At 49.5% G+C, this 23,183-nt stretch overlaps 1 protein-coding gene across 1 annotated transcript in view; it reads right to left on the minus strand.

Moving 5' to 3' along the window:
• The window catches only part of LOC120910480 (zinc finger protein 2 homolog), a 34,244-nt gene extending 12,834 nt beyond the window's left edge, over positions 1-21,410 (minus strand). Inside the window, exons 1-6 of the mRNA XM_040322236.1 lie at positions 21,270-21,410; positions 18,780-18,885; positions 2,779-2,858; positions 2,662-2,679; positions 2,468-2,570; positions 396-500 (exon numbers count right to left, since the gene is read on the minus strand). Coding sequence (XP_040178170.1) covers positions 396-500; positions 2,468-2,570; positions 2,662-2,679; positions 2,779-2,858; positions 18,780-18,813 — 340 coding nt within the window. The 5' untranslated portion in view covers positions 18,814-18,885; positions 21,270-21,410. The remainder of the gene's footprint in view (positions 1-395; positions 501-2,467; positions 2,571-2,661; positions 2,680-2,778; positions 2,859-18,779; positions 18,886-21,269) is intronic.
• Positions 21,411-23,183: the final 1,773 nt, after the last annotated feature.

Here is a 23,183-nt window from a genome sequence, read left to right on the forward strand (position 1 = left end):
ATGCCACTCTCGGGGGGCGTGCAACACCGTGAGCTCTTTGCCTTCCCAGTTCCTCACCAGACCGGGAAGCACCATTTAAATCATTGGCCCCATCGGAATCCTCCCCCAGGGGCTAACTCTCAGCCTCCACCACCCAGTGACGCTCCGATTTCCATGCCCATGTGTAGATACCTCAGGACCCCTATACTAGCAGAGATACTAGGTGTAGATACCTCAGGACTCCTATACTAGCAGAGATACTAGGTGTAGATACCTCAGGACCCCTATACTAGCAGAGATACTATAAAGCCAGCCGCCTTAGCCGAAAGGCCAGAACTTAAATAAAACACACTGGAAGAGAAACAAAAAACTTTTACAGCAATGATAAGGATCAGTGATTTTCTTTTACTACTCACCTGTGCTGATCTCTATAGGAGTTGCCTCCTCTTTAATCTTCACACGTCCTTCTTCCTCCTCCTCAGATTTGACGTCCCTCTGAGGGTCTCTGGTGTCTCCGGGATCTGTGAATAAAGATGAGAGTGAAGCCCCCTGTACTGAGATGTATGAGAGACCCCAGAGAGTGTGTGTGTGTGGGGGGGGGACTATCTAGCAGAGGCGGCTCTAGGCTTTGTGAGACCTTAGGCAAAACGTACACATGAGGCCTGACTCTTGGCCGTAATGGGGAAAAAAATTAAGTGATACAAATTAAGGCCCGGATTCACAAAGCACTTGCGCCGACGTATCTGCGTAAGTGCAAATATGTGCCGTCGTATCTGTGCGCCGTGCCCACAAAACTAGATACGCCTGAAAATAGGCTTAATCCGACCGACGTAACTTGCCTACGCCGGCGTAGAGTGGGCGCATATTTACGCTGGACGTATTTGGCGCTCCCATTGATTTTCTATTCACATATGCAAATGAGGAAGATACGCCGATTCACGAACATACGTCCGTCCGTCGCGATCGCTCCCCGGAGCTGAAGAACGGGGAGAGCCGTATGTAAACACGGCTTCCCCGTGCTTCACTGTGGCGGCGTATCGATCGAGTGATCCCTTTATAGGGAGACTCGATCGATGACGTCAGTCCTACAGCCACACCCCCTACAGTTGTTAACACACACTAGGTGCACCCTAAATGCTACAGCGCCCCCTTGTGGTTAACTCCCAAACTGCAACTGTCATTTTCACAATAAAGAATGCAATTTAAATGCATTTTTTGCTGTGAAAATGACAATCGTCCCAAAAATGTGTCAAAATTGTCCGAAGTGTCCGCCATAATGTCGCAGTCACGAAAAAAACCGCTGATCGCCGCCATTAGTAGTAAAAAAAAAATAATTAATAAAAATGCAATAAAACTATCCCCTATTTTGTAAACGCTATACATTTTGCGCAAACCAATCGATAAACGCTTATTGCGATTTTTTTTACTAAAAATAGGTCGAAGAATACGTATCGGCCTAAACTGAGGGAAAAAAATGTTTTTATATATGTTTTTGGGGCATATTTATTATAACAAAAAGTAAAAAATATTGATTTTTTTTCAAAATTGTCGCTTTATTTTTGTTTATAGCGCAAAAAATAAAAACCGCAGAGGTGATCAAATACCACCAAAAGAAAGCTCTATTTGTGGGGAAAAAAAGGACGCCAATTTTGTTTGGGGGCCACGTCGCATGACCGCGCAATTGTCTGTTAAAGCGACGCAGTCCCGAACTGTAAAAACACCTTGGGTCTTTAGGCAGCATTTTGGTCCGGGGCTTAAGTGGTTAAAGTGCTGGTGTCAGTGTCCTCTATCGCAATGCTGGTGTCAGTGTACTTTCTCAGCACTGGCATTAGTGTGCCTCAGTGCTGGTGTTGGGGCACTCTATCTCAGTACACTGTGTCTTGGAGCTGGTGTCAGTGTCCTCTATCTCAGCGCTGGTGTCAGTGTCCTCTATCTCAGACAAGCCTGCAGTGTCCTCCGGTTATCATAGGGCTGCTGCACATGTGTAGCACGGGGAAAGCGTGCAGAGCACCTCCGGATCCCTGCAGAAAGGAATGTATGCAGCCGACTTGGGGGGCGGGACTCTGGCTGAGGAGGACACCGAGCGGCGCTGCATTAAGCAGGAGAGGAACCCGGAGGAGCTGGCCAATGACAGGGTATGCGAAACATAGCAGCCAGTGCAATAGAGCAGGGAGCTCTGCTACAGAGGTGGCTCTTCAATTAGGCAAATTTGGAGCCCGCGGGGCCCCTGCAAATGCGAGGCCTTAGGCGGCCACTTAATTTGCCTAATTAGAGAGCTGCCTCTGCTGGCTGGTAACACACAATGACATGATGTGAGGAGGAGAGCCGGAGTCTAATAGAGGCTGATGGCTCCTGACTCCCCCACTGGGCACATACTGTCTCCCCATTACTGTCTACTGACAGAGGAGAGGGGAGAAGAAGAGATTGTTGTAGTGACTGAACAAGGAGGATCTGGGACTCTTCTCTGGATTTAGTGTTTATTACTCACCTGTGCTGATCTCTGGAGGGATTTCCTCCTCCTTACACCGATTGGCACTCATCATAGAAACTCCTTTATTATTTTCAACTTTAACAGTAACTAGGCCTTCACCCTAGATAGAACAACAACAACATATATTTACACAGAGTATGATGTATAATAAAACGAGAAGAATTTGAATGAAAACTTTTAGTCCCTCCTACCTGATCCTCCTGAGGGATCTCCAGATCCTCCTGATCTTCCTGTGGGATCTCCAGATCCTCCTGATCTTCCTGTGGGATCTCCAGATCCTCCTGATCTTCCTGTGGGATCTCCAGATCCTCCTGATGTTCCTGTGTGGAGTCCCGGGAATACAGAGGACGGGGACATCTCTCTGGTGGGTTCCCATTACTGGATCCATCTGTAGGAAACACACACTGACTCAATACATTGTTTCTATGGCCCGGATTCACATACATCGGCGCATATTTATGCCAGCGTATCAAATATACGCTACGCCGACGCACCGCACAGAGGCAAGCACTGGATTCACAAAGCACTCGCTCTCAAATCTACGCTGGGTTTCCTCGGCGCAAGCCGGCATAGGTGGAAGTGGGCGTGAGGCATGTTAACGAGGCGTGACCCCATGCAAATGATGGGCCAAGCGCCATAGAAGTACTTAAAACGAACAGCGCATGCGCCGTCCCGTGGCCGCATCCCAGTGCGCATGCTCAGAATCACGTCGAAACATCTGCCTAAGATACGTCGAATCACTGCCTACGACGTGAACGTAACCTACGCCTAGTCATATTCACGTACAACATAAACGATGTAAAATACGACGGCTTGTGTTCCCTGGTCCATAACTTTGCATGAGTTGCGCCTCCTATATGGGGAATAACTTTACGCCGGACGTACGACTTACGCAAACCGCGTATATGATGCGCCGGGCGCAACTACGTTTGTGAATCGGCGTATCTCCCTCATTTGCATATGTGCATAGAAAATCAACGGGAGCGGCAAATGCGCCCGGCGTAAATATGCGCCCACAATACGACGGCGTAGGAAAGTTCAGTCGGTCGTAGGAAGCCTATTTTTAGGCGTATCTAGTTTTGTGGGCACGGCGCACAGATACAACGGCGCATAGTTACACTTACGCGGCGTATCTCGAGATACGTCGGCGTAAGTGCTTTGTGAATCCGGGCCGATATCTTTATATCAGGGGATGTGTGTATCTAGGGGGATCCTCAATACAAAAAATGAAAGTCTCCTCTTACCCGGTGATGTGATGATTGGCTGGCTCGCCATCATGACTCCATTTTACTGATCCTTATGTCCCATTGACACGGAAACACTGGTGATGGTGAGCTATGGAAAAATGGAGCATAAACATCATTTCCCACAGTGTACTGCATGCCACCACACAGCAACGTGAAGCAACATGCTGCTGTGCACTGAGTGGCACTTCAAATAAAGTTAAGAAAAAAAAAAGTAAGCAGCATGATACAGCTCACAGAGAAGAGATGACTGGTTGCTATGGGCAATCAATGATTCCTTCCCTCAGGCCCAAAGTCATTATTGGGTTCTTCAGGTTACAATAAATAAGCAAATGGTGGAAGCAGAACTTTACTCATAACAACTTGCTGGAGGCTGCCATTTTTCTGAAGCCCAGAGCCCCCAAACAGCAGTAAATCATAAAGTGGAACTAAACCCATTGATTTAAAGGGGTTGTAAAGGTAAAAAAAAAACAAAAAAAATCCTAAATAGCTTCCTTTACCTTAGTGCAGTCCTCCTTCACTTACCTCATCCTTCCATTTTGCTTTTAAATGTCCTTATTTCTTCTGAGAAATCCTCACTTCCTGTTCTTCTGTCTGTAACTACACACAGTAATGCGAGGCTTTCTCCCTCATGTGTAGTGTGGTGCTCGCCCCCTCCCTTGGACTACAGGAGAGTCAGGCACCTTCATTCCGGAAACAATACAGTGTCCCAGATTGAACGGGACTGTCCCGTCATTGACATGTCTGTCCTGGGTCCCGGGCACCTTCATTCAGGAAACAATACAGTGTCCCAGATTTAACGGGACTGTCCCGCCATTGACATGTCTGTCCTGGGTCCCGGGCACCTTCATTCTGGAACAATACAGTGTCCCAGATTGAACGGGACTGTCCCGCCATTGACATGTCTGTCCTGGATCCCGGGCACCTTCATTCCGGAAACAATACAGTGTCCCAGATTGAACGGGACTGTCCCGTCATTGACATGTCTGTCCTGGGTCCCGGGCACCTTCATTCTGGAACAATACAGTGTCCCAGATTGAACGGGACTGTCCCGCCATTGACATGTCTGTCCTGGGTCCCGGGCACCTTCATTCCAGAACAATACAGTGTCCCAGATTGAACGGGACTGTCCCGCCATTGACATGTCTGTCCTGGGTCCCGGGCACCTTCATTCCAGAACAATACAGTGTCCCAGATTGAACGGGACTGTCCCGCCATTGACATGTCTGTCCTGGGTCCCGGGCACCTTCATTCCGGAACAATACAGTGTCCCAGATTGAACGGGACTGTCCCGCCATTGACATGTCTGTCCTGGGTCCCGGGAACCTTCATTCCGGAACAATACAGTGTCCCAGATTGACCGGGACTGTCCCGCCATTGACAAGTCTGTCCTGGGTCCCGGGAACCTTCATTCCGGAACAATACAGTGTCCCAGATTGAACGGGACTGTCCCACCATTGACATGTCTGTCCTGGGTCCCGGGCACCTTCATTCTGGAAACAATACAGTGTCCCAGATTGAACGGGACTGTCCCGCCATTGACATGTCTGTCCTGGGTCCCGGGAACCTTCATTCCGGAACAATACAGTGTCCCAGATTGACCGGGACTGTCCCGCCATTGACATGTCTGTCCTGGGTCCCAGGAACCTTCATTCCGGAACAATACATTGTCCCAGATTGAACGGGACTGTCCCGCCATTGACATGTCTGTCCTGGGTCCCGGGCACCTTCATTCCGGAAACAATACAGTGTCCCAGATTGAATGGGACTGTCCCGCCATTGACATGTCTGTCCTGGGTCCCGGGCACCTTCATTCCGGAAACAATACAGTGTCCCAGATTGAATGGGGCTGTCCCGCCATTGACAAGTCTGTCCTGGGTCCCGGGCACCTTCATTCCGGAAACAATACAGTGTCCCAGATTGAATGGGGCTGTCCCGCCATTGACATGTCTGTCCTGGGTCCCGGGCACCTTCATTCCGGAAACAATACAGTGTCCCAGATTGAACGGGACTGTCCCGCCATTGACATGTCTGTCTTGGGTCCCGGGCACCTTCATTCCGGAACAATACAGTGTCCCAGATTGAACGGGACTGTCCCGCCATTGACATGTCTGTCTTGGGTCCCGGGCACCTTCATTCTGGAACAATACAGTGTCCCAGATTGAACGGGACTGTCCCGCCATTGACATGTCTGTCTTGGGTCCCGGGCACCTTCATTCCGGAACAATACAGTGTCCCAGATTGAACGGGACTGTCCCGCCATTGACATGTCTGTCCTGGGTCCCGGGCACCTTCATTCCGGAACAATACAGTGTCCCAGATTGAACGGGACTGTCCCGCCATTGACATGTCTGTCTTGGGTCCCGGGCACCTTCATTCTGGAACAATACAGTGTCCCAGATTGAACGGGACTGTCCCGCCATTGACATGTCTGTCCCGGGTCCCGGGCACCTTCATTCCGGAACAATACAGTGTCCCAGAATGAAATAGAGGACACAGCCACCCCCTACTAACTACATTTCCGGAACGGTTGCTAGGGCCAGCGCTAAATAGCGGCGGCCCCTCTTTGTTTAGTAAACAGACGCCAAGTTGCTTGACTATATGCAACACAAGAATACATCTGCAGCGCTATCAGCCCCAGCAGAGCCCCTCCCCCATCTAATGTTCTACATATCAGAGGATTAGAAAAAGATAAAAAAGGTGACATAAACCCCCATCCAGTCCTCACACAGTACTGCCACCCCCTTTTCTCATAATAAGAACATTATTATTATCATTACCTCCTCCTCAATGGACACTCTGCAGCCCAATGGGCAACACCAGACATTTCTAGGAAGTATAAAAAAAAATCCTTCTGTGGGCTCCAAGAAAATGGCCGCCACCCCTTCAAACTCCCCAGCTCGGCGCTCTGTTTTTAAACACAAAAACAAATAAAAACTGCCGTCTAATATAGGAGCCGATAATACCAAATATTATCCACGGCATTTTGTAAATATTTAACGAATCTATCTCTTTTTTAATGACAACTCTGTGGATGTAAGAGACGTTTTGTCTGGGAGGGTTTGCCCTCTAGTGGATGCTTGGTGTTTCCGTCGCCCGGGTCGTGGGCGGTGTGTTGTCACATTCTGCCTCCCAGCTGTATCTTGTTGCTATGGTGACGTGCGTGCGCAGAGGAAAGGATCAGACAAGAATGCGGTCGCCATCTTGTGGACAAATTAGGGAACTGACTATTTTTTTTCTTGTGGAGGGTGGTCGCCATCTTGTGGACAAATTAGGGAACTTTTTTTATTTATTTTTTTCTTGTGGAGGGTGGTCGCCATCTTGTGGACAAATTAGGGAACTGACTATTTTTTTTGTTCTTGTGGAGGGTGGTTGCCATCTTGTGGACAAATTAGGGAACTGACTAGGATTTTTTCTTTCTTGTGGAGGTCGGTCGCCATCTTGTGGACAAATTAAGGAACTGACTAGGATTTTTTTTCTTTCTTGTGGAGTTCGGTCGCCATCTTGTGGACAAATTAGGGAACTGACTAGGATTTTTTTTCTTTCTTGTGGAGTTCGGTCGCCATCTTGTGGACAGAATAGGGAACTGACTAGGATTTTTTTTATTTATTTCTTGTGGAGTTCGGTCGCCATCTTGTGGACAAATTAGGGAACTGACTAGGATTTTTTTTTCTTGTGGAGGGCGGTCGCCATCTTGTGGACAAATTAGGGAACTGACTAGGATTTTTTTTTTCTTGTGGAGGGCGGTCGCCATCTTGTGGACAAATTAGGGAACTGACTAGGATTTTTTTTTTCTTGTGGAGGGCGGTCGCCATCTTGTGGACAAATTAGGGAACTGACTAGGATTTTTTTTTTCTTGTGGAGGGCGGTCGCCATCTTGTGGACAAATTAGGGAACTGACTAGGATTTTTTTTTTCTTGTGGAGGGCGGTCGCCATCTTGTGGACAAATTAGGGAACTGACTAGGATTTTTTTTCTTTCTTGTGGAGGGCGGTCGCCATCTTGTGGACAAATTATTTGTGGGAAAAAAAGGACACCAATTTTGTTTGGGAGCCACGTCGCACGACCGCGCAATTGTCAGTTAAAGCGACGCAGTGTCGAATCGCAAAAGGTGCTCTGGTCTTTGGGCAGCAATATGGTCCGGGGGTTAAGTGATTAATGTGTCTGTAAGGTGGCACATCTGTAGCATGTAGGGGTGCAACGGATCACAGTTGATCCGTGATCTGAACGGGTCACCCCCGTCGGATCGGAACACACTGTGATCCGCGGATTGCCACGGCTCCGGAGCTAGGCCGAAGCCGCGGCCTTTCCTAATGTTACGGCGGCGGCTCCGGAGCTAGGCCGAAGCCGCAGCCTTTCCTAATGTTATGGCCGCGGCTTCGGCCTACCTCTGGAGCCGCGACCATAACGCTAGGAAAGGCCGCGGCTTCGGCCTAGCTCCGGAGCCGCCGCCGTAACATTAGGAAAGGCCGCGGCTTCGGCCTAGCTCCGGAGCCGCGGCCATCTTGGTACACCCGGCGGCGGCCCTTCTCTGTTTACACCCACAGAGGAGGAGGAGCCTGCACTCGTAGGACACAACGCTCGGGGAGTGTCTGTCGGTACCTGTATTGAGAGCAGAGGGGGGCCACTGTACCAAAAGAAGGGGGGCCACTGTACCAAAAGAAGGGGGGTCACTGTATCGAGAGGAGGGGGGTCACTGTACCGAGAGGAGGGGGGGTCACTGTACCGAGAGGAGGGGGGGTCACTGTACTGAGAGGAGGGGGGTCACTGTACCGAGAGGAGGGGGGGTCACTGTACCAAGAGGAGGGGGGTCACTGTACCGAGAGGAGGGGGGGTCACTGTACCGAGAGGAGGGGGGGTCACTGTACTGAGAGGAGGGGGGTCACTGTACCGAGAGGAGGGGGTCACTGTACCGAGAGGAGGGGGGTCACTGTACCGAGAGGAGGGGTGGGGGTCACTGTACCGAGAGGAGGGGTGGGGGTCACTGTACCGAGAGGAGGGGGGGTGTCTGCACCGAGGGGGTACTATAGTTGGTGGGGGGGACATGTGGATATTACAGTGGGGGAGATTTTTTTTTGTTTTGCCGATCCGAAAAATGATCCGATCCGTGACTCCTGATCCGAGGAACGATCCGAACCGTGAGTTTTTTGATCCGTTGCACCCCTAGTAGCATGCATAAAACATGTTACAGCAAAAATATCCTATGAAAAAAAAAGAGTCAAATCTCATTTAAAAAATTAAAATTTTGCTGACACCCGGCTATTGAAAAAATAAATAAAAAAATGACCCCCCCCCCCTCCAGTCCATACCAGGCTCTTCTCTGGGCATGCAGCCCGGCAGGTCAGGAAAGGGAGAAGACGAGCGATCGTGCCCTCCTGAACCACACCAGGCTACATTCCCTTAACATGGGGGGGGGGGGGAGTTGGGTTGTCCAGGGTTGTCAGGAAGAGGCCCTTCTGTGCTTGGTGTGGTTTAAAATGCTATAGATGAAGTCATTGGGACTGGCGGGGTCATCAGATGTTTAATGCTGAATAGTTGCCCAGTGGTTGTACTACAGAAAATAAATCATGCATGGCCTGCCTAGAGCTCCATCTGCTGGCTCAAGAGAATAAAAAATATTCATAAGCATTAGTTCATATTGACCCGACAAATGAAACGTTTCCCAAAATGTTATTTTATTTTTCCCGTCCTGACCATAATAAATAAAAGGAAGATTATGTACAAAACAAGTATACATTCCCTTTACGATATCATTTGTGGAAAAAAAAGACCAGACATACAGTATCTCACAAAAGTTAGTACACCCCTCACATTTTTTGTAAATATTTACTTGTATCTTTTCATGTGACAACACTGAAGAAATGACACTTTGCTACAATGTTGTGTAGTGAGTGTACAGCTTGTATAACAGTGTAAATTTGCTGTCCCCTCAAAATATCACACAGCCATTAATGTCTAAACCGCTGGCAACAAAAGTGAGTACACCCCTAAGTAAAAATGTCCAAATTGGGCCCAATTAGCCATTTTCCCTCCCCGGTGTCACATGACTCGTTAGTGTTACAAGGTCTCAGGTGTGAATGTGCCGCAGTTGTGTTAAATTTGGTGTTATCGCTCTCACTCTCTCATACTGGTCACTGGAAGTTCACCATGGCACCTCATGGCAAAGAACTCTCTGAGGATCTGAAAGAAAGAAAAGTTGCTCTACATAAAGATGGCCTAGGCTATAAGAAGATTGCCAAGACCCTGAAACTGAGCTGCAGCACGGTGACCAAGGCCATACAGCGGTTTAACAGGACAGGTTCCACTCAGACTAGGCCTCGCCATGGTCGACCAAAGTTGAGTGCACGTGCTCAGCGTCATATCCAGAGGTTGTCTTTGGGAAATAGGCGTAGGAGTGCTGCCAGCATTGCTGCAGATGTTGAAGGGGTGGGGGGTCAGCCTGTCAGTGCTCAGACCATACGCCGCACACTGCATCAAATTGGTCTGCATGGCTGTCGTCCCAGAAGGAAGCCTCTTCTAAAGATGATGCACAAGAAATCCTGCAAACAGTTTGCTGAAGACAAGCAGGCTAAGAACATGGATTACTGGAACCGTGTCCTGTGGTCTGATGAGACCAAGATAAACGTATTTGGTGTCAGATGGTGTCAGGCGTGTGCGGCGGCAACCAGGTGAGGAGAACAAAGACAAGTGTGTCTTGCCTACAGTCAAGCATGGTGGTGGGAGTGTCATGGTCTGGGGCTGCATGAGTGCTGCCGGCACTGGGGAGCTACAGATCATTGAGGGAACCATGAAAGCCAACATGTACTGTGACATACTGAAGCAGAACATGATCCCCTCCCTTCAGAGACTGGGCCGCAGGGTAGTATTCCAACATGATAACGACCCCAAACTCACCTCCAAGATGACCACTGCCTTGCTAAAGAAGCTGAGGGTAAAGGTGATGGACTGGCCAAGCCATGTCTCCAGACCTAAATCCTATTGAGCATCTGTGGGACTCCTCAAACGGAAGGTGGAGGAGCGCAAGATCTCCAACATCCACCAGCTCCGTGATGTCATCATGGAGGAGGGGGAAGAGGACTCCAGTGGCGACCTGTGAAGCTCTGGTGACCTCCATGCCCAAGAGGGTTAAGGCAGTGCTGGAAAATAATGGTGGCCACACAAAATATTGACACTTTGGGCCCAATTTGGACATTTTCACTTAGGGGTGTACTCACTTTTGTTGCCAGCGGTTTAGACATTAATGGCTGTGTGTTGAGTTATTTTGAGGGGACGGCAAATTTACACTGTTATACAAGCTGTACACTCACTACACAACATTGTAGACACACATAGCTAGATTCAGGTAGATGGGCGCATCTTTGAGGCGGCGTAGCTTATTGTATTTACGCTACGCCGCCGTAAGTCAGTGAGGCAAGTGCTGTATTCACAAAGCACTTGCCTCCTAAGTTACGGCGGCGTAGCGTAAATGGGCCGGCCTAATTCAAATGAGGATGAGGGGGGGCGTGTTTTATGTAAATTACTCGTGACCCGACGTGATTGACGTTTTTTACGAACGGCGCATGCGCCGTCCGTGTACATATCCCAGTGTGCATTGTTCCAAAGTACGCCGCAAGGTTTTGACGTGAACGTAAATTACGTCCAGCCCCATTCACAGACGACTTACGCAAACAATGTCAATTTTTCAAATTTCGACGCGGGAACGACGCCATACTTAATATTGGCTAGGCCACCTAGGGGGCAGCTTTATCTTTACGCCGGCATACCTCTTACGGAAACGGCGTATATTTACTGCGACGGGCAAGCGTACGTTCGTGAATCGGCGTATCTAGTCATTTGCATATTCTACGCCGAACGCAACGGAAGCGCCACCTAGCGGCCAACGGAAATATTGCACCCTAAGATACGACGGCGCAGGCTAGGTTTAAATGTATCTCAGTTTGAGAATACACTTAAACTTACGACGGCTTAGATTCCGAGTTACGCCGGCGTATCTACTGATACGCCGGCGTAACTCTTTGTGAATCTAGCCCACTGTGTCATTTCTTCAGTGTTGTCACATGAGAAGACAGAATAAAACGGGAGGGGTGTACTCACTTTTGTGAGATACTGTAGATCATCTATGTAGATTTTCACTTGAATGAACTTTCTGATGTGCAGCTAAAATCCATCCTGCGCGGAAACGCTTTCCACATTCCGGACAAGGGAAAGCCCCCACCGCCGTGTGCGATATCTTGTGTTTATCCAGGCTGGATCTGTATGGAAAACTCTTCCCGCATTCGGCGCAATAAAACGGCTTCTCCCCGGAGTGCCTCCTGTAGTGGATGACGAGATATTTCTCGTGCGTAAAGCGTTTCACGCACTCGGGACATGAATACGGCTTCTCCTCTTTGTGGCAGACCGGCTGAGGAGTTGGCGTCATGGCTTTTTCTTTTGCCACGTAGGCTGTGATGTCCTCACTGTCTGGATATTTTTCCGTGTTGTACCATCTGTATCGTCCATCTGGAGTAACAAATGAAGCCGTTAGGGATGATTAACCCCTTCCATACCGGGGGGCACTTATACACCCTCCCGCCCAGACCAATTTTCAGCTTTCAGCGCTGTTGCACTTTGAATGACAATTGCGCGGTCGTGCTACACGGCACCCAAACTAAATTTTTATCATTTTGATCCCACAAATAGAGCTTTCTTTTGGTGGTATTTGATCACCTCTGGGATTTTTATTTTCTGCAAAAAATAAATAAAAAATTACCAACAATTTTGAAAGAAAAAAGTTTTTTTTTGTTTCTGTTATAAAACATTGTAAATAAGTAAGTTTTCTCCTTTACTGATGGGCACTGATGGTACTGCACTGACGGGCACTGATAAGGCAGCACTGATGGGCACAGATGAGGTGGCACTGATGTGGTGGCATTGATGGGCACTGATGATGGGCACTAATATGTTGCATGGATAGGCGGCACGGTTGGGCACGGATAGGAGGCATGGATGGGCACGGATAGGTGACACGGATAGGCGGCATGGATGGCCACGGATAGGCGACACGGATGGCTACGGATAGGCGGCATGGATGGGCACGGATAGGCGGCATGGATGGGCACGGATAGGCGGCATGGATGCGCACTGATAGGCGGCATAGAGGGGCACTTTAATGTGTTGCACTAATGTATGTGTTGTACTAAAGGATGCCAATCAGTGCCAAACAATGCCTGCCAATCAGTGATGCCCATTGTGGGCACTGATTGGCATCCTTTTTTTGTGTTTGTCATCCCTGGTGGTCTAGGTGGGCATCCCTGGTGGCATCTGTGGTGGGCATCCCTGGTGGTCCAGTGGGGGGGGGGGCTGCGCTGATAATCGATCAGCGCAAACCCCCCCCTGTCAGAGGAGCAGCCGATCGGCTCTCCTCTACTTGCGTCTGTCAGACGCGAGTGAGCAAAAGCCGATTACCGGCTTTTCCTGTTTACATCGTGATCAGCCGTGATTGGACACGGCTGATCACGTGGTAAAGAGTCTCCGTTACCTAGATCGGTGTTGCGGGGTGTCAGACTGACACCCTGCAACAACGATCGCCGCGATGCGCGCCCCCGGGGGCGCGCAGCGGCTCAATATCCTGAGGACGTCATATGACGTCCACTCAGGATATTGAAACCACTTTGCCGACGTCAATATGTCATTGGTGGGCGGCAAGTGGTTAAAGGGGTTGTAAAGGTACAATTGTTTTCCCTAAATAGCTTCCTTTCCCTTAGTGCAGTCCTCCTTCACTTACCTCATCCTTCCATTTTGCTTTTAAATGTCCTTATTTCTTCTGAGAAATCCTCACTTCCTGTCCTTCCGTCTGTAACTACACACAGTAATGCAAGGCTTTCTCCCTGGTGTGGAGTGTCGTGCTCGCCCCCTCCCTTGGACTACAGGAGAGTCAGGACGCTCTCTACATTGCAGATAGAGAAAGGAGCTGTGTGTTAGTGGGCGTCCTGACTCTCCAGTAGTCCAAGGGAGGCCGGGGGCGAGCACGACACTCCACACCAGGGAGAAAGCCTTGCATTACTGTGTGGAGTTACAGACAGAAGAACAGGAAGTGAGGATTTCTCAGAAGAAATAAGGACATTTAAAAGTGAAATGGAAGGATGAGGTAAGTGAAGGAGGACTGCACTAAGGTAAAGGAAGCTATTTAGGGGGGAAAATAATTACCTTTACAACCCCTGCAAACAGTGCTGGACAGCTGGGCTCACCATGACACCATCCACAATGCTACTTCCGCAGGCAAGCTCTTAGTGATGCCGACTCAGCAGCTCCCACTCCAGCTCCTACCCCGCAGCCTTCAAGTCCCGAGCATTCAATCTGCATGGGGCGGGGTCAGAGCATCACTGGCGCTTCGGCCCCGCACCTCCCTGCTGGCTGTGAAATAATAGGTATCGTTCTGCACAGCACGGGGTACTGCTGCCAGCCTGCCTCCCCTGTGTATCCATCACTCTCAGTACCATCATGGGGCCCCCAATTTCGGGGCAGCGTGGGCTCAAGGACCAGCTACTTTGGGGAAAGTGCAGGGGCCCCCCATACAGCATTAAGACAGCCCTGCCGAGATTCCCCAGTTCCTTTCTCTGCAGCCAAGTAGCAGGGGGAATCTGCCCAGCACAGGGTCATTAGGGTGTGCCCAAGCACACCTGGCACACCCTGTGCGCACACCTATGAATGAGAACATGTTCTCTATGTAAACTCAGACGGAATTCCTCTGGATATTCAATGGAAAAACTCAGATGGGCATATACACGGTCGGAAATTCTGATGAAAATGTCAGTCGGACCTTTTCCATCGGAAATTCCGATCGTGTGTACGAGGCATTAGTCTAGTATATTGAATTGCTGTAGGGAACAATAACTTGGAAGAAGGTCTAAAGGTAATGCGGTAGGGGCCTAGTTACTTAGAACTGTGTTATGGGGAAGGGGTTAGTTGGGCGTGAGGTACTATTGTAGTATATTTCTAAATGAGTGATGGGGTAATAAGGAAGAGGAAGCTCTGTCTTGGTCCTGGACCTTGTATCTGGGATGGTTGGATTGGTGCTGTGTGAAATGGACAGGCGGTGTTAGTAAGTGGGTAATTAAAGTGGTGTTTCGGGATAAAAATAATGGGCCAGATTCAGATAGAATTGCCTATCTTTAGGCGGGCGTAGCGCATCTCAGATACACTACGCCGCCGTAACTTAGTGAGGCAGGTACCGTATTCACAACGAACTTGCGTCCTAAGTTACGGCGGCATAGTGTAAATGGGCCGGCGTAAGCCCGCCTAATTCAAATTGTCCAGACAGTGGGCGTGTTGTATTATAATGAGCCTTGACCCCCACGTAATTGACCCTCCTAACGAACGGCGCATGCGCCGTCCGTGAACTTATCCCAGTGCGCATGCTCGAAATCACGTCGCAAATAGTCAATGCTTTCTACATGAACGTAACTTACGCACAGCCCTATTCGCGTACGACTTACGCAAACGACGGAAAAATCGACGCTGTCCCGACGTCCATACTTAACATTGGCTACGCCTCATAGAGCAGGGGTAACTTTACGCCGAAAAAAGCCTAACGTAAACGACGTAAATCAATGCGCCAGGCAGACGTACGTTTCTGAATCGGCGTATCTAGCTCATTTGCATATTCTACGCGGAAATCTACGGAAGCGCCCCTAGCGGCCAGCGTAAATATGCACCCTAAGATACGACGGCGTAGGAGACTTACGCCGCTCGTATCTAGGCCAAATCTATGCGTAACTGATTCTATGAATCAGGCGCACAGATACGACCGCGCTCATTCGGACATACGACGGCGTATCTGGAGATACGCCGTCGTATGTCCTTTATGAATCTAGCCCAATAATTAAAAGCCAGCAGCTACACATACTGCAGCTGCTGGCTTTTAATAAATGAAGACTCACCTGTCCCGCAGTCCCTCGATGTTTCCATCAGCTGTCGGGTGCCGCCGTCGTCATTGCGGGTAAGGGAATCCGGCAGTGTAGCCTTTCGGCTTCACGCCAGGAACCCTACTGCGCATACGCGAGGCCCCGCTCCTCTCTCCTATTAGCCCGGCGTTTGAAAAATTATTGCACAAATACTGTGCAAGATAAAAAGTTGCAATGACCGCCACTTTATTCCCTAGGGTGACTGCTAAAAAAATATATATAATGTTTGGGGGTTCTGAGTAATTTTCCACCAAAAAAAGGAAAGAAGTGCCAGAATTGGCTCGGCATGGAAGTGGTTAATTTGACGGGGGAGAGCGGGCCTGGCACAGCCTGGCACAGAAGATATGGAGGTTCGGTTACAGTGTTTACTGTTTATTACTCACCCATGCCAATCTCTAAAATTTTCATTTTGGACTTCACACGTCTTTCTTCATTGTCAGCTTTGACATTTCTCTGAGTGGCTCTGGTGTTTCCGGGGGCTGTGAAAAAAAAAAAAGAAGAAGAGAGTGACACCCCCTGTCCTGACTGGAAACCCCCCCCCAAAAAAAAAGATTAGGGTAGCCACTTCAGGCTCCCGTATATGAAAATCAGATGACTCCCGCTGAGCGTGCAGGCTAGGGGAGAGCCCATCTCGGCTCAGTAGATGCCGGTTTGAGAAAGAAATACCGCAGGTGCCACACCTCCGGCAAGACCCAGCAGTCACCATAATAAGAGCAGCCTTAGCCTGGGCTCCATCCAGGCAACCCCCATCGCATTTCACCCCCCCCCCCCGCATGGAGTCCTCCATGACTAAGCCACGAGGGCAGGGTGAAACGTGTCGGGCAGGTGTCCTGGACCGAACCCAGGCTGAGGCTGCAGGGTCTTGTTGGATGTGCGTCACCTGGGGTATTTCTTTCTTATACCTACCCCATGTACTGAGATGTATGAGAGACCCCGGAGAGTGTGTGTGTGGGGGGGATGATGTGAGGAGGAGAGCCGGAGTCTAATAAAGGCTGATGACTCCTGACTCCCCCACTGGGCACATACTGTCTCCCCATTACTGTCTACTGACAGAGGAGGGGGGAGAAGAAGATATTGTTGTAGTGACTGAACAAGGAGGACCCGGGACTCTTCTCTGGATTGAGACTGCATTCACACCTGAGGGACGCAACGCGTTTGGCACCAAGGTAGCTTTTTTTTTTGGCACTGAGTCAAGTGCATTTTTGCAGGTTTGGGGTGCCTTTAAAAAAATAAGAGATTGTTGTAGTGTCTGAATAAGGAGAATCTGGGACTCTTCTCTGGATTGAGATTGCATTCACACCTCAGAAACGCAACGCGTTTGGAACCAAAGTAGCTTTTTTTTTTTGCCACCATCGAGTCAAGTGCATTTTTGCAGGTTTGGGGAGCCTTCAAAAAATAAGAGATTGTTGTAGTTTCTGAACAAGGAGAATCTGGGACTCTTCTCTGGATTTAGTGTTTATTTCTCACCTGTGCTGATCTCTATAGGAATTTCCTCCTCTTTATATGACTTTTCGCTCTTTGGAGACGCCTCTTTAGCTTCGTTTTTCACTTCAGTTGTAATATGCTTCAACCTTTTATACTGAATAATACAAAACATAGATTGTATTATCTGAGAATAACCTAAACAATATAACAGACCGGCTAAGACCCTGAAAACATTATATGGAAAATATACAACGTAACTTGCTATAAGAACCTCAGTTTCTCCTACCTGATAACAGCGTAGGATTTTGTGATGTTCCTGTGTGGAGTCCCGGGAATACAGAGGACGGGGACATCTCTCTGGTGGGTTCCCATTCCTGGATCCATCTGTAGGAAACACACACTGACTGAATACAATGGGCCAGATTCAGATACATTTGTGTATCTTTAGGCGGGCGTAGCGCATCTCATATACGCTACGCCGCCGTAACTTAGCAAGGCGAGTACTGAATTCTGAAAGAACTTGCGCCTTTAGTTACGGCGGCGTAGCGTATATGGGCCGGCGTAAGCCCGCCTAATTCAAAATAGGAAGGAGGTGGGCGTGTTTTAGTATAATGATCCGTGACCCCATGTAAATGAGGCGCCGAACGCACGGCGCATGCGCCGTCTGTGGATGTATCCCAGTGCGCATGTGTCAAAATCACGTCGGCTAGAGATACGCCGAACACTGCCTACGACGTGTACGTAAGTTACGCACAGCCGGGAGCTGCGGTGGCTCAACGCGATTGGCACTGCGCTGACAAGCCATTCACCTCTGCAGCTAGGGGTTCGGATCCCGGTCTCGGCTACATGTGAATTGAGTTTGGTGGTCTCAGCCCGGCTCCTGGTGGGTGTGCTATGCGAGGTAAGCCTGCGCTTAGTACGCCCACCCCCTCCCACAAAAACCACCACACTTACACGCACTCGAAATTGGGTTAACATGCACGCACTTTGACCACGCGGTCTCTAAAAAGAGAGGCGAAGGACTGACGGGGCTGGTTGAGTGGGCTAATCCTCTCACTCCCTTATAGGGAGTCCCTCTGCCCCGTTGGGCTTGAAAGCGGAGCAGGTAGGGCGGGCTGTGTGGGAGGACCCCCTCACACACCCACCATTGCCACCCGGGGCATGGAGAAAGATGACAGAAACACAAAAATACACTTTAAAAAAAAAAAGTGACGCACAGCCCTATTCGCGTACGACTTAGGCAAACGACGGAAAATTTGACGCTGTCCCGACGTCCATACTTAACATTGGCTACGCCTCATATAGCAGGGGTAACTTTACGCCAGAAAAAGCCTTATGTAAACAACGTAAAAAAATCCGCCGGGCGCACGTACGTTTCTGAATCGGCGTATCTAGCTAATTTGCATATTCTACGCGGAAATCAATGGAAGCGCCACCTAGCGGCCAGCGTAAATATGCAACTAAGATACGACGGCATAAGAGACTTACGTTGGTCGTATCTTAGCCAAATTTCGGCATATCTTGCTTTCTGAATACAGAAAAAAGATACGCCGGCGCATTCTAGAACTTACGCGGCGTATCAATAGATACGCCAACGTAAATTCTTTCTGAATCCGTCCCATTGTTTCTATGTCTTTATATCAGAGGATGTGTGTATCTAGGGGGATGATCAATACAAGAAATGAAAGTCTCCTCTTACCCGGTGATGTGTTGGGTGGCTGGCTGCTCATCATGACGCCTTGTAGAGATATTCGTGTTCTTCTAAATGCTCTCTTCTCCAATTTAGAATAAAAGAGGGATTTTCACTGTTAGAAATTAAAAGTTTACTTTGCTGTGCACATTGAAAAAACACTATCCAGCCCAGAATTCCTGTCCAGCAATGCTCTAGAACAGGGGTCTCCAAACTTGTCCTTCAGACTTTAGGGGGGCCGGACTGTGGTCAGTGGTAGAGGAAATTTTCCTGGCATAAGTGGAAGTAAACACCGCCACATTTGGTATTGGGGGGGGGGGGGGGTAGCAGTGCCCAGTGTCAATGGGAGATATTGGGCTTCATTGTTGGTGTCAGTTGGCAGAAAATGGTTGCAAACCAGTGGGAGAAGTAGTGTCCCAAGGGTCGGCTAAAGGCAGGCAAAGGCCCGCATTCGAGATTGGAGGCAGGAGGTGATTGGAGGCAGGGGGTGATGGTGGCTGCGGTGGCACTGCAGAGGGGGATGGAGGCAGGGGGAGATTGGAGGCAGGGGGTGTTAGTGGCAGGGGGTGATTGGAGGCAGGGGGTGTTAGTGGCAGGGGGTGATTGGAGGCAGGGGGTGATGGTGGCTGCGGTGGCACCACAGAGGGCGATGGAGGCAGGGGGCAATGGAGGCAGGGGGAGATTGGAGGCAGGGGGTGTTAGTGGCAGGGGGTGATTGGAGGCAGGGGGTGATGGTGGCTGCGGTGGCACCACAGAGGGCGATGGAGGCAGGGGGCAATGGAGGCAGGGGGAGATTGGAGGCAGGGGGTGTTAGTGGCAGGGGGAGATTGGAGGCAGGGGGTGTTAGTGGCAGGGGGTGATTGGAGGCAGGGGGTGTTAGTGGCAGGGGGTGATTGGAGGCAGGGGGTGATGGTGGCTGCGGTGGCACCGCAGAGGGGGATGGAGGCAGGGGGCAATGGAGGCAGGGGGTGTTAGTGGAAGGGGGTGATTGGAGGCAGGGGGTGTTAGTGGCAGGGGGTGATTGGAGGCAGGGGGGTGATGGTGGCTGCGGTGGCACCGCAGAGGGGGATGGAGGCAGGGGGCAATGGAAGCAGAGGGAGATTGGAGGCAGCGGGTGTTAGTGGCAGGGGGTGATTGGAGGCAGGGGGTGATTGGAGGCATAGGGTGTTAGTGGCAGGGGGTGATTGGAGGCAGGGGGTGATTGGAGGCAGGGGGTGATGGTGGCTGCAGTGGCACCGCAGAGGGGGATGGAGGCAGGGGGCAATGGAGGCAGGGGGAGATTGGAGGCAGGGGGTGTTAGAGGCAGGGGGTGTTAGTAGCAGGGGGAGATTGGAGGCAGGGGGTGTTAGTGGCAGGGGGTGTTAGAGGCAGGGGGTGTTAGTAGCAGGGGGAGATTGGAGGCAGGGGGTGTTAGTGGCAGGGGGTGATTGGAGGCAGGGGGTGTTAGTGGCAGGGGGAGATTGGAGGCAGGGGGTGTTAGTGGCAGGGGGTGATTGGAGGCAGGGGGTGTTAGTGGCAGGGGGTGATTGGAGGCAGGGGGTGTTGGTGGCACCTCAGAAGGGGGTGGAGGCGGGGGTGATTGGAGGCAGGGGGCCTGGGGGAGATTGGAGGCAGGGGGAAATTGGAGGCAGAGGGAGATTGGAGGCAGGAGAAGATTGTGGCACCGCAGGGGGGGGGGGGGGGTGAAGGCAGGGGGTGATGTGACTAAATAATTTGCCCTTATTATATCGAAAATAACAAAAATATGTTTTTTTACCTTGATATCTACCTTAAATCACATTGCTATTTGCCTAGCGTACTTGTTTGTAGCCTAAATACTGAAATGTTCACCTAAAAATGTAATTTAGTAACTTTAGTGAAATGCCAGTAAATACGTGGCTGCGCCAGTAAATTTCGGAGTGTCGTGCCAGTAAATTTCAATCTGGTAGGTTGGCAACACTGAACTCAATATTGAACCCTATGGACTAAGACTAATGCCATTAGAGTTCACATGTGCGTAAAGGCAGGCGTCCCAATACTTTTGGTAATATAGTGTATGTACTGCATATGTGTGTGTATATATATAAATACAGATTTTTTTACATGTATGTGAGACGTGTCAGAATAGGCTTGGGAAGAAACTGGAACACAGTGGATCTTAGGAGAGACAATTATCCATCAACCTGAATATTTTTGGCGTCTCCCCGAAGAAAGGTCATCATAAGACGCGTCTTCCTGCTCTCCATTTATAATCGTAAAAATGGACACCTCACAGGGTGCGCGACTGTGCGTGTTTATGCCACGATCTTTAAAAAACAATACAGATGGCTGATAATTATTCGCAATTGCGTATTGCATTACAGCATCCCGGATGATTGCGTCCCCCCCACAGCCTCAGCAGAGCCCCCCATCTAATGTCCTACACATCAGAGGACTTGCATGAAGATGTTTATTTGTGGAGGTGACATAATCCCCTCCCCCCCCAGTTCCCCTTCTCTCATAATAAGAAGACATTATTACCTCCTCCTCATTCAGCATCCATTCTCAGCTCTGCACACACACCAGGAAGGAGATGCTTCTATTTTCCTTCTGAGCTACAACAAAATGGCCACCGTCCTTCCTTCCCCGGGCCGCCCGGTTGCTAGGGTGACGTGCGTGTGCAGAGGAATGGAAGAAGTCAGGGAGGGAGGTCGCCATCTTGTGGAGAAATAAGAAACTGACTAGGAATATTTGCCGATTGGATGTTTTGCCATCTCTCCTAAACGCGTTTCCCTCCTGGCAGCAGCATTTTGGCAGAAGACGCGTTTAGGTGTGTAAAGCTTTTGGACGTTAATTTATTAAAATGTATTCGGCGCATTTAAGGGAATTAACGCTCATTTCGACGCATTTAACACAATATTCTCAATGCACACGTTCCTGTAGAAATGGCTGTGTGTATAAGTGGATGCTGAAGAAGCGACCACTGGCTGGTCGTTTTTCAGAAGACAAAAAATTATGTTTAGCCCACACACGATCATTTTAAATGACGTTTTTAAAAATGTCATTTTTTTTCATCACAAAAAGTGATCGTGTGTACGGGGCATTAGATGAGATTCTCAGTGACCACAATGTGCAGTTAAATGAGAATCAATAGTGACAAGTACCGTATTTATCGGCGTATACCGCGCACTTTTTCCCCCCTTAAAATAAGGGAAAAATCGTGGGTGCGCGATATACGCCGATACCCGCTTCTCGCGCTCAGTTTGAATGCCTGCGCCGACGTATACCCGGCTACAATCGGCCAGGCTCGGCTTCGCTCGTGCTCACGCATAAACGTCACAGAGCGTGAGCACGAGCGCAGCCGAGCCTGGCCGAATGTAGCCGAGTGTACTGCACTCGGTATATGTCGGCGCAGGCATTCAAACTGAGCGCGGGAAGCGGCGATTCGACGGGTAACAGCGTGGGAGAAGTCGGGAGGACACCACCTAAGCCGCAGACGGACGCCGGACCCGACGAGGAGGACACCACCGAAGCCGTAGACGGACGCCGGACCCAACGAGGCCGCCGATGGACGCCGCGCAAGACACCAAAACTGTAAGTACTAAAATGTTTTTTTTTACAGGAATGCGGGTCCACATTAGAGGTGCGCGCTATACGCCGGAGCGCGCAATACCCCGATAAATACGATACATACTCACATATACTGTACATACACAAATAGGGTAAACTAGTACGACCTGTGTCTTTATTCAACCTCAACAAATATGTACCAGACAGCTACTCATCTAATGTTAATAAAATTACTGTGAAAGCCATGTGATTCGTTTTGTGGTTGTGGATAATCCAACTGGTATATAAAGCACCAAATCCCCAATAATATGAAGACAAAGACGGAAGAAATGGGATTAATAGGACAGTCAGATGGAATGTATTCCTGACATGTTTCGCCCCTGACTTGGGCCCAGGTCAGGGGCGAAACATGTCGGGAATACATTCCATCTGACTGTCCTATTGATTGTATTTTTGTACTACCACGCTCCAATTATTTATTTTTAATACTGTTTTTATTTTGCTGTTCAAAATAAAAATATTTTAATATAATTTACTCGATATATTGCATTTGTGCACCCAAAAATCCCATTTCTTCCGTCTTTGTCTGTGAAAGCCATATGTTTTTCTCCTCACTGGAGAAGTGTGTTTAAAGCAGGGTTTCCATTCTGTTTTTGATTTTTTTGAAATAGGACCTTTCATTTATCTTTCCTTAATTCTTTAGAATACCGCATACTACGTCTTTTAGTCCCGCCGTTCCGCCGACTTATATGCAATAAATACCTTATATTTCTTTCTCCTGAGCCTTCATGCGATTTCCCATCTTGCTTTTGGGCAAAGTGAAACCCACAAGCAGTTGCTTCCTGGATTAGGTGGGATGACGCGCCCGGACGAAAGAGCTGTCCC

This window comes from Rana temporaria, chromosome 8, assembly GCF_905171775.1.
Source record: "Rana temporaria chromosome 8, aRanTem1.1, whole genome shotgun sequence".
Taxonomy (NCBI): Eukaryota; Metazoa; Chordata; class Amphibia; order Anura; family Ranidae; genus Rana; species Rana temporaria.